Below are 13,873 nucleotides of genomic sequence, written 5' to 3'. Positions count from 1 at the left end.
CGTTGATGACACTCAGCTGGCTGGCGTGGGCTTCCTTGGGTCTCTGCTGGAAGTTCCTCTGTAGCCCCTTCCCCTACTGCACTCTGGAAGTGTAGTCCTGGTCTGCATGTATGTGCCCCTAAAATTCATGTGGAAGCCTCAGCCTCAATGGGATGCTTAGGAGTGGGGGCTGAGGCTTCCACATGACAGGCCATGAAGGTGGGGGCCTCAGGATGGGGTCAGTGCCTGGTAACAGGACCCCAGGTGGTCTCAGGTTCTCTTTCCACCTTTTGAGAACATAACATGTGGCAAGCACCCTAGAGTCTGACCCTGCTACAATCCTGGCCTTGCACTTCCAGCCTTCAGAACCAGGAGAAACAAATTTCTGTTGTCTATAAGCCATCCAGTCTCTGATGCTTTGTCACAGCCACCTGAACTGACCGGACACATGCTCTTTATGAATTTGAGGTAATTTTCCTCTATTCTTAAAATGCTGGCAGTTTTTTTCAACAGTTTTCATAAAGTGATGTATCTTATAGTTATTTTTATACTTTAACTTGTTGATATAATGGATATTGATTGATATTTGTATATAGCACCAGCTGTGCATGCCTGAATAAATCCTACTTGGCTACAGTATAAATGTTGTATATATACGCTGGACTCATTTTTTGCTAATTTTGTTTATTTTAGTTGCGTCATTGTTCATGAGAGAGATTGCTCTTTAATTTTCTCTTGTTATACTACCTTTATACTGTCTTTATTATCAGAGTCAAAGTAGCCTCAAAAACCAAGTTAATAAATACCCCTTTTTCTCTGTAAGATTGCCTGAAGTTGGTGTTCAGTCTTTAAATGTTTGGTAAAATTCTCCAGTGAAACGATCTGGTCTTGGGAATTTCTTATGCTGGAGCTTTTTATTACAAACTCAACTTCTTAACTGCTATAGGGATACTGAGATTGTCTATTTCATCTTTTATTGATTTTTGGTAGTTTACTGTTCCTCGAGTCTCTTATTCATTTGAGGCTTTATTAAAGTGTGCTTTGAGCATGTCTGTAAATGCTCAGTGCACCACTTTGAAATCCTTGCTAGGTAATTCTGGTTTCTCTGTTGTCTCACCAATGCCATCTGTTGATTTAGTATGACAAACAATTTTTGTATGTATCATGGAAAATTAGGTTATTATGTTATGAGATTCTGAATCTTACATACGTCTTCTGTTTTAGCCCCCGTTACCTCGTGAAGGAAGGACTCACAGTTGACTCTACCCACACCACTGTGCAGGAGTAGCCCTGGTCTGTGGGCAGGAGTGGGAGTCTGGGCCCTGACTTGACCCACACGGGTGGGGCTGTGTGTATGTGTGTGTGTTGGCATTGTTAGATGTGGGCAGGAGTGGGAATCTGGGCCCTGACACAGCCCGTGCTGGCACAGGTGGGCAGTGTGTGTGTGTGTGTGTGTTGGCATTGTTAGGGTGCTGTTTTAGGGACTTGTCTGGAATATACGGGAGGAGTAAACAAAGCAAAACAAATAAACAAAAACAACAAGAATCGTGAACTCATGGGTTATTCAAATCTCTGGGACCCTAGTCAGTCTCCCTCCTCTCTCCGTTCCAGGTTTTCTTAGGTTTGGTCCATATATAATATCCAGCTTGCTGGCTGCCTCAGCAGGAAGAATAGGGAGAGGTGTGGCTGCTCCCTCTTGTCCAGAACCTGTGCCTTTCTTTTAATTAGTGCTATCATCTGTGTTTTTAAAAAAAAAAAAAAATTTTTTTTTTTTTTGCAGTTTTTGACTGGGGCTGGGTTTGAACCTACCACCTCAGGCATATGGGGCCAGCGCCCTACTCCTTTGAGCCACAGGTGCCACCCTAAAAAAATTTTTTTTTTGTATTAACCTCATCAGAGACAGAACTAGACTCTCTGCTGTGTTCGGAAATGTTCTGTCACTATGTGGTATGCTGCTTTGGGGAAATCTCATGCACTATTGCACTGAGCTCTGGTTAGAAGCTGCTAACTGAGTGCATCCTACTCCACGATCCTTTTTATGAGTGGATGGTGAGGGGAGTACAGTGCTGGCCCCTGAGCCCTTCATGTGACCACATGCTGCCTGGCTTTAGAGACCCAAGATGGCACATTGTCTACCCCTCTCTCCACCATTGTCAAAGCCCCGGGACACTTGCTGGGATAAAACTCAGCTTGGCTAGAGAATGTAAATAGCCAGAATAAAAGCAGACAGCAATTAACCCGGTTCCTCTGTTCCCTTGGAGCTTTGTCTCTGTGTGGGTGTTAGCAGTGCTCTGTGAAAGCAAGGCTGCGCAAAAGGCCAGTGTCTCCTCATCTCTTACGTGAGGCAGCTGAGATGGCTCCAGATGTTAAGCCACGTAAGTGTCAAAGTTAGGGTACAAACTTCCTCTCCAGATAAATTCCTAAGAAGGCTAGGTCTGAGTTGATAGATAAATAACACCCTCCCCTGCCGCCGCCGGATACAAACAGGTCGTCTTCAAAAAGATCATAGAAAATACATATTATGAAAAGACTATGCATGGATTTCAACTTTTGTAGCAAAATAAAATTGTTGTTTGTTATAACATTTATTATTAACAGACTCGTTATAACATTTTCTGTACAGAATCTAGTTTGAGGCACTAAGAAGGCTAAGGTGTCGTTTTGAAAAGACCCCCCCATCAGAGCAACATGAATTCTGCTAAAATTGAAGCAAGAATAGGAAGCTTGGGTGGAAAAATGGTGATATCACTGACGCTTTACAAAACATTGGTGTCTTAAAGAAATCAGTGGTTCATAAACCAACAATTCATTTTAAGAAGGGACAAGATGATGTTGAAGATGAAGCCCACGGTGGCACCATCCACATCCGTTTGTGAGGACAAAACTCACCTTGTTCCTGCCCTAACTGAAGGGGACTGACAGTCAACAGCACGACAGTAGCCATTACCACGGACATCCCAACCGGCTCAGCTCACATGGTTGTGATGGAATAACGGAGGCTGGTCTCTCTCCAGGATGGCACCAGGCCATCTGCAGACAAGGGCACAAACACATGGGACCAAGGTCTTTGGAGCTTGTAACAGGAGTGAAAACGTGGCTTCCCCGATGTGATCCTAAAGACGCAGCACAAAGGGATGGCTGCTGGGTGTGAATGTGTCCAGTCATGGCCAAAGTGGACCAATGAAGAGCAAAGGTCACAGCAACAGTTTCTGGGATGCTCAAAGTATTTTGGGGGTCGACTTTCTGGAGGGCCAAAGAATGATAACATCTGCTATTAGGAGCTTATTTGGAGAAGGCCAACCAAAGCTCTAGCAGGGTAACACCGGGAAGCTTCTCCAGAGGGTCCTGTCCACCACAGCCATGCTCCTGCTGCCACTCAGTCCTGATTTGGCTCCTTTTGGCTTCTTTTCATTTTCTACTCATAAAAGCTCTATAAGGACACCCATTTTTCTTCTGTTCACAATATGAGGAAGACTGCACGGGCAAGGCCAGGTCCCCACCTCAGTTCTGCAGGCAGGGATGCAGTGGCTGGTGTCCAAACACACCCAGTGTCTTGGCCTTGATGGAGCTTTTGTTGAGGAATAAAGTTAATACTTTAAATTTTTATCTTTTAATTGTGTTTTTCTACGAACTTTGCGAAGTCTTCTCATGTGCATGTTTGTGTGTATGGTTTTTGCTTTAACTAAAGCCGAATAAAATTTTGTGTCAAGCAGAGCCTTTCTTTTATGAATTCTTAGACTTTTTCCCACTGGGTGCTACAGAGATTTAAGGGATCAGCTTGAAGACTCATCAAACTTCCATACTTGTGTTCCTGAGGAGCCCACCTAGCCAGGGGATCAGCAGTCCAGCCTTCCCATGCCCTTCACTCTTCTTAGCCGGCCTCCCACCGTAAGGCCCCATGACAATTGTCATGGTTGTCACCTGCAGCAGCTGCCCGAGGGCCTGCCTGAGATTAGAGGGGAGGACCCCAGCAGCTGCAGCAGGACAGCACTTTGCCTCCTGGTCTTATGATGTCCCAAAGCTTCTGGAGAAGCCCACGCCATTTGTTAAGAGCCATGATAACAGTGTGAGCTGCTTACGTACCCACATGCCGTGTGTGTGCATGTGTGTGTGCACTGTGTGGTTGACAGTTGAATGTGCCCAGGAGAGAGTGTGACATTTGTGGAGGCCCTGGCCTTTGAAGCTGATCTGCTATGGCAGCCTGTTCTGCAAGATGCTAGAAACCACTGCTTCTGTCACTGCTGTCTGGGCTGCTGGGCAGGGCAGGCCACAGAGTGGAGGAGAGGGGCTCTTGTACCCACTTGTCTTCTGTCTCCCACTGGGAAGGAGCAGAGCATCTCCTTGCTGGGGCTCTCCTCATCCTCATGTCCACCTCCACAGGCGGTACTCTCATGCTCCCAGAGGCGTGTTGGCGTGGCTGGAAGAAGTGAGTCATCACTTCTGTGATGTCTGCCATGGTCTCGCTCTCTGGTCTCATGGTGCTCCTGGGAGCTTAGTGGGATCAGGAATATATATGCCACGGGAATATGTTTCATGAGCAGGCTCCCTGTGTATGTTTCTAAAACTATGTAAGTGACCAGTGGAAGAGCCTTTCGTTAAAGTCTATTGATTTTTGGTCTTGCCTTGTTACCCAGACTGTCATCTGAGATCTTCTGTGTGCTCTGACATAAGCTAGGCTTGGTCGCACATATTTCAAGTATGTTTAAGAGGAAAGTCTGTTCTTTATTATTGGCACATAAAGTCTGACGTGTGTGTACCTAATGTCTGGCTGTGTTACCCACTCTCTTTTGCGTTTACTTACTTGTTACCCCTTAGCTTGCTTTGGACTGATGGTGTGTTTCTATTCCTTTTTCTAGCACCTGCGTTTCTGCTTTACTAAGCCAGCCTCTGTGTTTGGGGCTCATGTTGTTCTTCACTGTGAGCTGAGTCCTGTGGGTTCCAGAATCCCATCTGGCCTGGCTCGTACCCCATCAGACATGCACATTGCAGCTCCTGCTTTCCAGCCTGTGTAGCTGCCCAGTGCACGTCTGCCTGTTCCTTGATATTTGGCCTTTTTTAATCACTTGGCAATTGTGTCTCTTGTATCAGGCAGAGTTGGTTTTGTGAGTCGGTCTGAAACTTGTTTACATTCATTTTTTTATTGATATAACTGATATGTTAAATCCCAACTGCCATATAATTTGTTCCGGTATTTAATGTACACGTACGTTGTGTATCTTTTTATTTTGTCAATGTTGTCCGTCATTTTTGCTTTCTTTTTTTAATTCTTTGGGCACCCAGGTGGGTCTGTACTTTCATTCTGTGGTTGCCTTGGTGGTGCATGTCTGTGTGGCTGCCGGCTCTGTGTGGGCCTCCTTCCCCAGCCCCGGCCTGCACCCTGGAAGAGCTCTCCCACACCCATCTTCCCATTCCTCTACCTCTGACTTGTTTACTGTATTTTTCCTTTTCAGAACCGCATCCTCTGCAAAAAATACTTTCACGCTACTTCCCTATCCTTTTTATCACTTTTTATTTTAGTCTTTGACAAACAAAAACTCATTTTTGTTTATGCCACATTTCTTAGTTATCTCTTGGTTTGCAGGAGATTATCTTTTAGTAGGATCTCATGAAAGGCTTGTAAGCACTGCATTCAGTGAGTTCTTGGATATTCAAAACTATTTTTCTATAGCTTTAATTTTGAAGGACAATTTGGCTGACATAAGATCCTTTGGTCATGAACTTGAGTTTATGAAAATAATACTCCACTCTTCACTGATTTTGTACTTTGCTGTAAGAAAATATGACACCAGTAGGACTTCTTTCCTTTATCAGTGGTTCGGGTTTGGTGCCTGGAGCCCTCAAATGTTCTCTAAGAAGTCTTAATAAATTGTGGGTGTGCCTAGGGTGATCTTTCTGGTAGTTTGTTCAGGGACGTTGTAAGCTTTTTCAATTCATAGACTTCTTTCCTGACAATACTTCTGGGATGTACATGTTTTATAACTTCGCTTTTCTTTTTGGAAATGCCAGTGTGTATTCCTTGGCTCTCCTTTGGTCTGTGTTCTGTATTTATCTGTTTCTTCTTTGACCATTTTTAGCCTCTTGATTTGTTTCGTTTTCTCTTCATGTGTTTTAGTCCCTTACACATCTAGTTGAATTTATTCTCTTTGACTAGGGTCTTTATTTCTAGGCTAATTTTATCTTTCTTTTTACTCTCATTCATACCAACCACGTTGGTTCAGTGGTCCATTTGAATTCTGGATAGTTTAAGGTATTCATTTTTTGCTGTGCTCATATCTGTACCTTGTTGTAATGTTCTGAGTTGTGCTGGGGGCTGTGCTGGAGCTCCCTCTACTGTGTGGCTGGCAGATTGCACCATCTGAACACATTTTAGTTTTCACTTTCTCTGTCCTTCACACAGAACCAAAGTGGACTTCAGAGAAGGTCTGCTACTTTGAGAAGATCCTTTATCCAAAGAGATTTTGCATGCTTTTTTTCCTGTTCATTTTAGAGTTCTAAGATGTTTCCTGAACTAGCAATAACAGGTGTTTCTAACTGAAAGGGATGTGTTGAGGACCTGAGCAGCTGACCAGGCTCTTGTCCATGAGCATTCTCTTCTGTTTGTCAGCAAAATGTGATTTTTCAAAAAATGAATGGGATTTTAGGAGTAGACCTAAATCAGTCTCTTCTGATACTTTGATATTCTCTTACTTCTATAGAAAACTTAATCTCCAGTCTTTCCCTTTCATCTCAACATTCCCAGATGTGCCTCCTCCTTCCCCAAATCTCTCTTTTCTCCAGGTATCAATGCCCTTAAATCACCACCTCTGTCCTCCTGCCTGTCCTCTACCAGAACCACCGCCCCAGGTCACCTTTGTCCTCCTGTGTGTCCTCTACCAGAACCACCGCCCCAGGTCACCTCTGTCCTCCTGTGTGTCCTCTACCAGAACCACTGCCCCAGGTCACCTCTGTCCTCCTGCCTGTCCTCTACCAGAACCACCGCCCCAAGACACCTCTGTCCTCCTGTCTGTCCTCTACCAGAACCACCGCCCCAGATCACCTCTGTCCTCCTGTCTGTCCTCTACCAGAACCACCGCTCCAGGTCATCTCTGTCCTCTACCAGAACCACTGCCCCGCCCCAGGACACCTCTGTCCTCCTGCCTATCCTCTACCAGAACCACTGCCCCAGGACACCTCTGTCCTCCTGCTTGTCCTCTACCAGAACCACCGCCCCAGGACACCTCTGTCCTCCTGCCTGTCCTCTACCAGAACCACCGCCCCAGGACACCTCTGTCCTCCTGTCTGTCCTCTACCAGAACCACCGCCCCAGGACACCTCTGTCCTCCTGGCTGTCCTTTAACAGAACCACTGCCCCGCCCCAGGACACCTCTGTCCTCCTGCCTGTCCTTTAACAGAACCACTGCCCCGCCCCAGGACACCTCTGTCCTCCTGCCTGTCCTCTACCAGAACCACTGCCCCGCCCCAGGACATCTCTGTCCTCCTGTCTGTCCTCTACCAGAACCACCGCCCCAGGTCACCTCTGTCCTCCTGCCTGTCCTCTACCAGAACCACCGCCCCAGGACACCTCTGTCCTCCTGTCTGTCCTCTACCAGAACCACCGCCCCAGGTCACCTTTGTCCTCCTGTCTGTCCTCTACCAGAACCACTGCCCCACCCCAGGACACCTCTGTCCTCCTGCCTGTCCTCTACCAGAACCACCGCCCCAGGACACCTCTGTCCTCCTGCCTATCCTCTACCAGAACCACTGCCCCAGGTCACCTCTGTCCTCCTGCTTGTCCTCTACCAGAACCACCGCCCCAGGACACCTCTGTCCTCCTGCCTGTCCTCTACTAGAACCACCGCCCCAGGACACCTCTGTCCTCCTGTCTGTCCTCTACCAGAACCATCGCCCCAGGACACCTCTGTCCTCCTGCCTGTCCTCTACCAGAACCACCGCCCCAGGACACCTCTGTCCTCCTGCCTGTCCTCTACCAGAACCAACGCCCCAGGACACCTCTGTCCTCCTGCCTGTCCTCTACCAGAACCACCGCTCCAGGTCACCTCTGTCCTCTACCAGAACCACTGCCCCACCCCAGGATACCTCTGTCCTCCTGTGTGTCCTCTACCAGAACCACCGCTCCAGGTCACCTCTGTCCTCCTGCCTGTCCTCTACCAGAACCACCGCCCCAGGTCACCTCTGTCCTCGTGCCTGTCCTCTACCAGAACCACTGCCTCACCCCAGGATATCTCTGTCCTCCTGCCTGTCCTCTACCAGAACCACTGCCCCAGGTCACCTCTGTCCTCCTGCCTGTCCTCTACCAGAACCACTGCCCCAGGATACGTCTGTCCTCCTGCCTGTCCTCTACCAGAACCACTGCCCTGGGTCATCTTGGGCCTCTTATGGTGTTGAGCCTTCCCTTTGATTTTCCAGCTTTTAGTGCTCTCACCCAGGAAATCAAATCCTTCCTCAGTACTTGCCTTTTTCATGGAATCTTCTGTTCTTGGGATTGACCCTTTCTGTATTCTGCCTCTACCCAGACCCCACCACTCTCTTCCTGCCTCAGTTCTGGTGGAGGCTCCAGGGCCAACCTGCTGGTTCTCTGTGGCTGTTTCCCTAGTGTAAGACCTAACGTTCATCAGTTTACCTCAGTGGACAATTTCGTCATTCCATGAGCATCACACATGGTGTTTACAAGCAATTGGCTGGTGGGGCAGCCCCACACCTGGCTGTAGGCACAGCCCATGCTGCCCTGGGCCCCACAGGTGTTGTGGTGGTGGGGAGTGTGGGTCTGAGCACAGAATGGCACCACCCTCTGCCATCTGCTGGGCAGCCCAGGCTGAATGCACTCCACTCATTGTGTGATGGTCCTCAGTCAGCAACAGGCTGTGCGTCTTCCAGCTACACCTGGTGAACTGGGGGCTCTTCCTGGAGTTCTCCCATAGGGCCTGCTTACGTCTGGTGTTTTCTCACTCATTCATTTTGACCCACAAAGTGTTACATGGGTAAGATGCATTCACTGTAAACAACCTGGGTCAGTGCTGTTGATATTTGCCTACGTTGGTTTGGTTACCTAATGGACCCACAGAAAGGCAGAAGCATTTCCCAAGACTTCCCCTTATTTTTGGTGCTGTGATGTCTCACACTGCAAACATGAGATGTTGCAGTTCTAAGACGTCCAGAGCATAACTCAGGAAGATCATAAATGTACCTGCAGAATAGATTTGAAAACTATGGCAAAGAGGATAATATTATGAAGATAGGCAATTGTTACTAGGCTGTGGCCCTAAATATGAATTCATAAACAAAAAGGCAGAACCTCTGACCTCAGCAAAAGTGGCTCTGGAGCAGCCCTCGCTGGCTAGAGGGCAGCCCCAAGGGACAGAGCTACAGCTAAGGTTGGAGGGACTGAATGTACTTAACTTTACTAAAATTAGAAAACCAGCAGTGTATGTAAATTAACATGTAATTTAATACATAGTCCTTCAAAATCTTGTATGTGTACAAGAAAATATTCTAAATATTTTAAGTTAAAAACTTACACAATTTCACCTAAAACTTTTATTTAGACTTCCCATTTACATAGTGGAAGCCCAGAAGTGGGAGGTGTAAGCTCATTTGGGCCCCGCAGCGTGCAGAATGGCCATGCCCGTGCTGCCCTGTCCCCTAATCAGTGCCATGTGCTGGGAACTGAAAAGCTGCTACTGCTCTTTGAACACATGGGGAGATTCTGCTGAAGCTGATTCTGATGGACAGGGTGCCCATGTGTAAACTCATGTAGCCTGTGCTTTTGTGTTCCAGGTAGGTGGCCCCACGACAAAAGCCTGTCCTCTGTGAGTCGCCAATTCTGGTTATTACGATGCTCTGAGCTACGGCTGGTCTGAACCACTGCAGCCTATGGATCTGCTCTGACCGTACAGCCCACCTATGGGAGAAGGTGCGTCACTGCAGACTCTCTTCCCCTTGCTGGTTTGTTTACTATAAACAGAAATGTGTTGGAAGTGGCACAACACTGCATTTCCCCTGGGTTAGTCTGGGAGGTTCCCTAAAGGCTCTTTCGTGTGACTTTGGGAAATCAGGGACTCCTGTTTGTGATAGCTCTGAACATGTTGTAGGTAAACAACTGGGCCTGTCCCTGGAGTCAACCCTGGTGAGCCCAAGAAGGACAAAAAGTCTGGGTGGGCTACAGGAGGTCTTGGGGTGTTTGGAAACAGTGGGTAATGAGGGCCTGGGGTCAGCCGCCAATAGGCGTGCCCTTAGGCAGCCTGGGACACATGCCCCGTGGACCTTGGTGCCTGTTGTTGAGCTGCTGTGTAAACTTGGGGAAAGGTGGGGAATGAAAAGTTGTATTTGGTGATTTTAATGCCCCACTCCAGGAAATAGGTAAAATGAAATATTAATGTCTTAAACAACATAATACATTGGCACTGTTAGGTGTCTTTTGATCTCTACGAATTCCTTTTTAAGCAACAGAGAACATTGACAAGACTACAGGGGCCCCAGGGAAGTTCAGCTGCCTGGAGCACAGCCGTGCAGCACACAGGCCGGCTGCACCAGGAGCCCACACTGAAGGTGAGGAGCTCACACTAAAGGGGAGGAGCTCACACTGAAGGGGAGGAGCCCACACTGAAGGGGAGGAGCCCACACTGAAGGGGAAGAGCCCACACTGAAGGTGAGGAGCCCACACTGAAGGATAGGAGCCCACACTGAAGGATAGGAGCCCACACTGAAGGGGAGGAGCCCACACTGAAGGTGAGGAGCTCACACAAAAGGTGAGGAGCCCACACTGAAGGGGAGGAGCCCACAGTGAAGGGGAGGAGCTCACACTGAAGGGGAGGAACCCACACTGAAGGTGAGGAGCCCACACTGAAGGGGAGGAGCCCACACTGAAGGATAGGAGCCCACGCTGAAGGGGAGGAGCCCACACTGAAGGGGAGGAGCTCACACTGAAGGGGAGGAGCCCACACTGAAGGGGAGGAGCCCACACTGAAGGGAAGGCATGTCTACAGCTTACTCTAGAAGTGAACTCGTGAGAGTGTGCTGATCATCAGGGCAGCACATGTCTGACATGCATTGCCCTGGACATCTATAACTAAACACTCATGCTCAGAATCATGGAAAATTTCTAGTGCTGGGCGGCGCCTGTGGCTCAGAGGAGTAGGGCGCCGGCCCCATATGCCAGAGGTGGCGGGTTCAAACCCAGCCCCGGCCAAAAACTGCAAAAAAAAATGTAAAAATTTTTAGTGCTGAGATAAACCAACCCAAGAGGTTGGAAAAAGACCAAAGGTGTTAGTCTGAGGAGCCAGCAAGGCAGGAGACAGTAAAGTGAAGAGCGTAAGTCAGTGAAGTAGGGCACGGGGAAGTAGGAGAGCAACAGAGCTAAACGCCGCCTTTTAGAGTCAATAGATTTCTGGTAAGACAGATTAAAGAAAACTGAGGGGTGACCCTGGTGATGGAACAAGAAACAACAAGTAGTACTGTAGGTCCAACTGAGAAGAGAGGTTAGAGCACAGTGAGGACTGTGCAGTAGCACATTGGAAGCAGCTGACCCTGGTCACTTCCAGGAGCATATCGAGTGCCAAAGTAGACCCAAGAAGAAATAGAGAACTTGAGTAGACCAGTAAGTGTGGAAGACATTCAGGTGATGATCAAAGTCCTCACATCTAAACAAGTTCTCACATACACAGAGTTTGGGTTTTTTTCAGTTTTTGACCAGGGCTGGGTTTGCACCCTCCACGTCCGGTATATGGGGCCAGCACCCTTCTCCTTTGAGCCACAGGGACCACCACCCTCACATACATACATACCCAGTTTTATGGGTAAATTATATCTGAATTTAAAGGATGCTAGATGTTTAATATATACAGACTGTTCCAGAAAGTGAGTGCTTTACAGATTCTTAATACCACATAAGAGTAATTAGGGAGAAAAAAAGAATAGGCCCGTGTTGTTAGTAATTGTACTTAAAAATTGACTTTACTAGTTTCACAGGTACATTTGAAACAAATCTAATCATTGTGATCTAATAGGATATATCAGATGATTTCAAGGTTGGTTAAGCATGAACTACTTTAATTAACTTTAATATATTAATAGAAAAAAGTGACATGATAACTTATTCAATGAAGAACCTCCTGAACTTAGAGCTCCACACACACAGAACCTCCTGAACCCACAGCGCCACACACACAGAACCTCCTGAACCCACAGCGCCACACTCACAGAACCTCCTGAACTCACAGCGCCACTCACAGAACCTCCTGAACTCACAGCGCCACTCACAGAACCTCCTGAACTCACAGCGCCACTCACAGAACCTCCTGAACTCACAGAACCTCCTGAACTCACAGCGCCACACACAGAACCTCCTGAACTCACAGCGCCACTCACAGAACCTCCTGAACTCACAGCGCCACTCACAGAACCTCCTGAACTCACAGCGCCACTCACAGAACCTCCTGAACTCACAGCGCCACACACAGACCCTCCTGAACTCACAGCGCCACTCACAGAACCTCCTGAACTCACAGCGCCACTCACAGAACCTCCTAAACTCACAGCACCACCCACACAGAACCTCCTGAACCCACAGCGCTATTACCGAAATTTCTTCTTCAGTAGGTCCTTGGTCTCGGGGATTGGAAGAATAAACCCACAGACCGCAGATCAGTGCTAAGATAAGATTTTATTAGGCAGAAAAGAATACAGAAGGAGTAAAAAGCACCAGAGCTTCTGGCAAAGGGGAAGACTCAAGTTGGAAGTTCCTCTCCCTTGGTTCCTTTGTCTAGGAGTATACATTGTCTGGACAATTACATTTTGTCTAGGATTTGGTAAGTTGAATGCAGTCCCTCTCCTTGGGCAAGGTTATTAAGTCTTTGCAGTTTTTGTCTCAAGGAAGGAATTGGGGTGTGTGCTCCCTCCTCAAGGTGGAACCACCCAAAAAAGGTCTCAGGTTGCCTTGTTCATGATCTTATTAGAGCCCAGATGGTGTGGCCTGGAAAAGGCAGCCTGTTTGTGCCTGGAAATGGAGGTCTGATTTCTAAGCTCACCTGAGCCTAGACAATGGGTAATCCCTGTCCAGTCCTGAGAGGGGGAATTGGTATCAGTGCCACCTGTAATCCCAGCTACCCTGGAAGCTAAGGTAGGAGGATCACTTGAGGCCAGGAGTTTGGGACTGTGGTGAGCTATGATTTGCCACTGCACTCCAGTCTGGGGGACATAGTGAGACCCTGTATCAAAAAAAAATACCATTATAAAACAAAAATTTGGTAAATTCTATTATACCAAATTCAAGACTTTGAAGAAGAATTCCATAGATAAAGGTAAAAAAATACCAAACAAAGAGAAAGAAGACATGCATGTGAAGTCTGAACTCAATAAAGTGGCAATATCTGTAACATAGGTAGAACTCCTTTAAATGAGCCTGAAATAACGCTGAGGTGAGCAGAATAGCAGCCTCCGAAGAGGCTATGTCCTGATGCCTGGAACCTGGGGGCATGTCTCTTACATGGCAAGGCTGCGGATGGCATTAATGTTACTAATGAGTTTGACCTCTAGGTAAGATATTCCTGGGGGCAAGGCTGTGTAATTGCAAGAGTTGCCCCTGCACCCAGTGTTTATTGCAGTGGTAGTCACAGTAGCCACGATGGAGAAGTCAAAATACCCATTGAAAATATACACTTCCACACCCACACACACTCACAGTGTACTACTGCTCAACCCTAAAACAGAATGAAATCCTGACATTCTCAGCAGCACGGATACACCCAGAGGGTGTTGCATTAAGTGCAATAAACCACATACCATCTGAGCTCACTGCCATGTGGCATCTCAGAAGGTTGATCCCATACGAGTAGAGGGTAGAACAGTGGTCACAGAGTCAGGAAGAGTTAAGTGCTAGTGTTCGGATGCAGTGCTAGTA

At 47.5% G+C, this 13,873-nt stretch overlaps 1 protein-coding gene across 5 annotated transcripts in view; it reads left to right on the top strand.

The window, feature by feature from the left end:
• PCBP3 (poly(rC) binding protein 3) overlaps positions 1-13,873 on the top strand; it is a 273,796-nt gene that overhangs the window by 195,069 nt on the left and 64,854 nt on the right. For all 5 annotated transcript variants that reach the window (XM_053565887.1, XM_053565886.1, XM_053565888.1 and 2 more), the window contains one exon: positions 9,754-9,889. In XM_053565887.1, the coding sequence (XP_053421862.1) occupies positions 9,880-9,889 (10 nt within the window). In that variant the 5' untranslated portion in view covers positions 9,754-9,879. The remainder of the gene's footprint in view (positions 1-9,753; positions 9,890-13,873) is intronic.

The sequence above is a fragment of the Nycticebus coucang genome, chromosome 16 (genome assembly GCF_027406575.1).
Source record: "Nycticebus coucang isolate mNycCou1 chromosome 16, mNycCou1.pri, whole genome shotgun sequence".
NCBI lineage: Eukaryota > Metazoa > Chordata > Mammalia > Primates > Lorisidae > Nycticebus > Nycticebus coucang.
The sequence above is the reverse complement of the archived record's forward strand: the minus strand, read 5'-3'. Positions and strand labels throughout refer to the sequence as shown.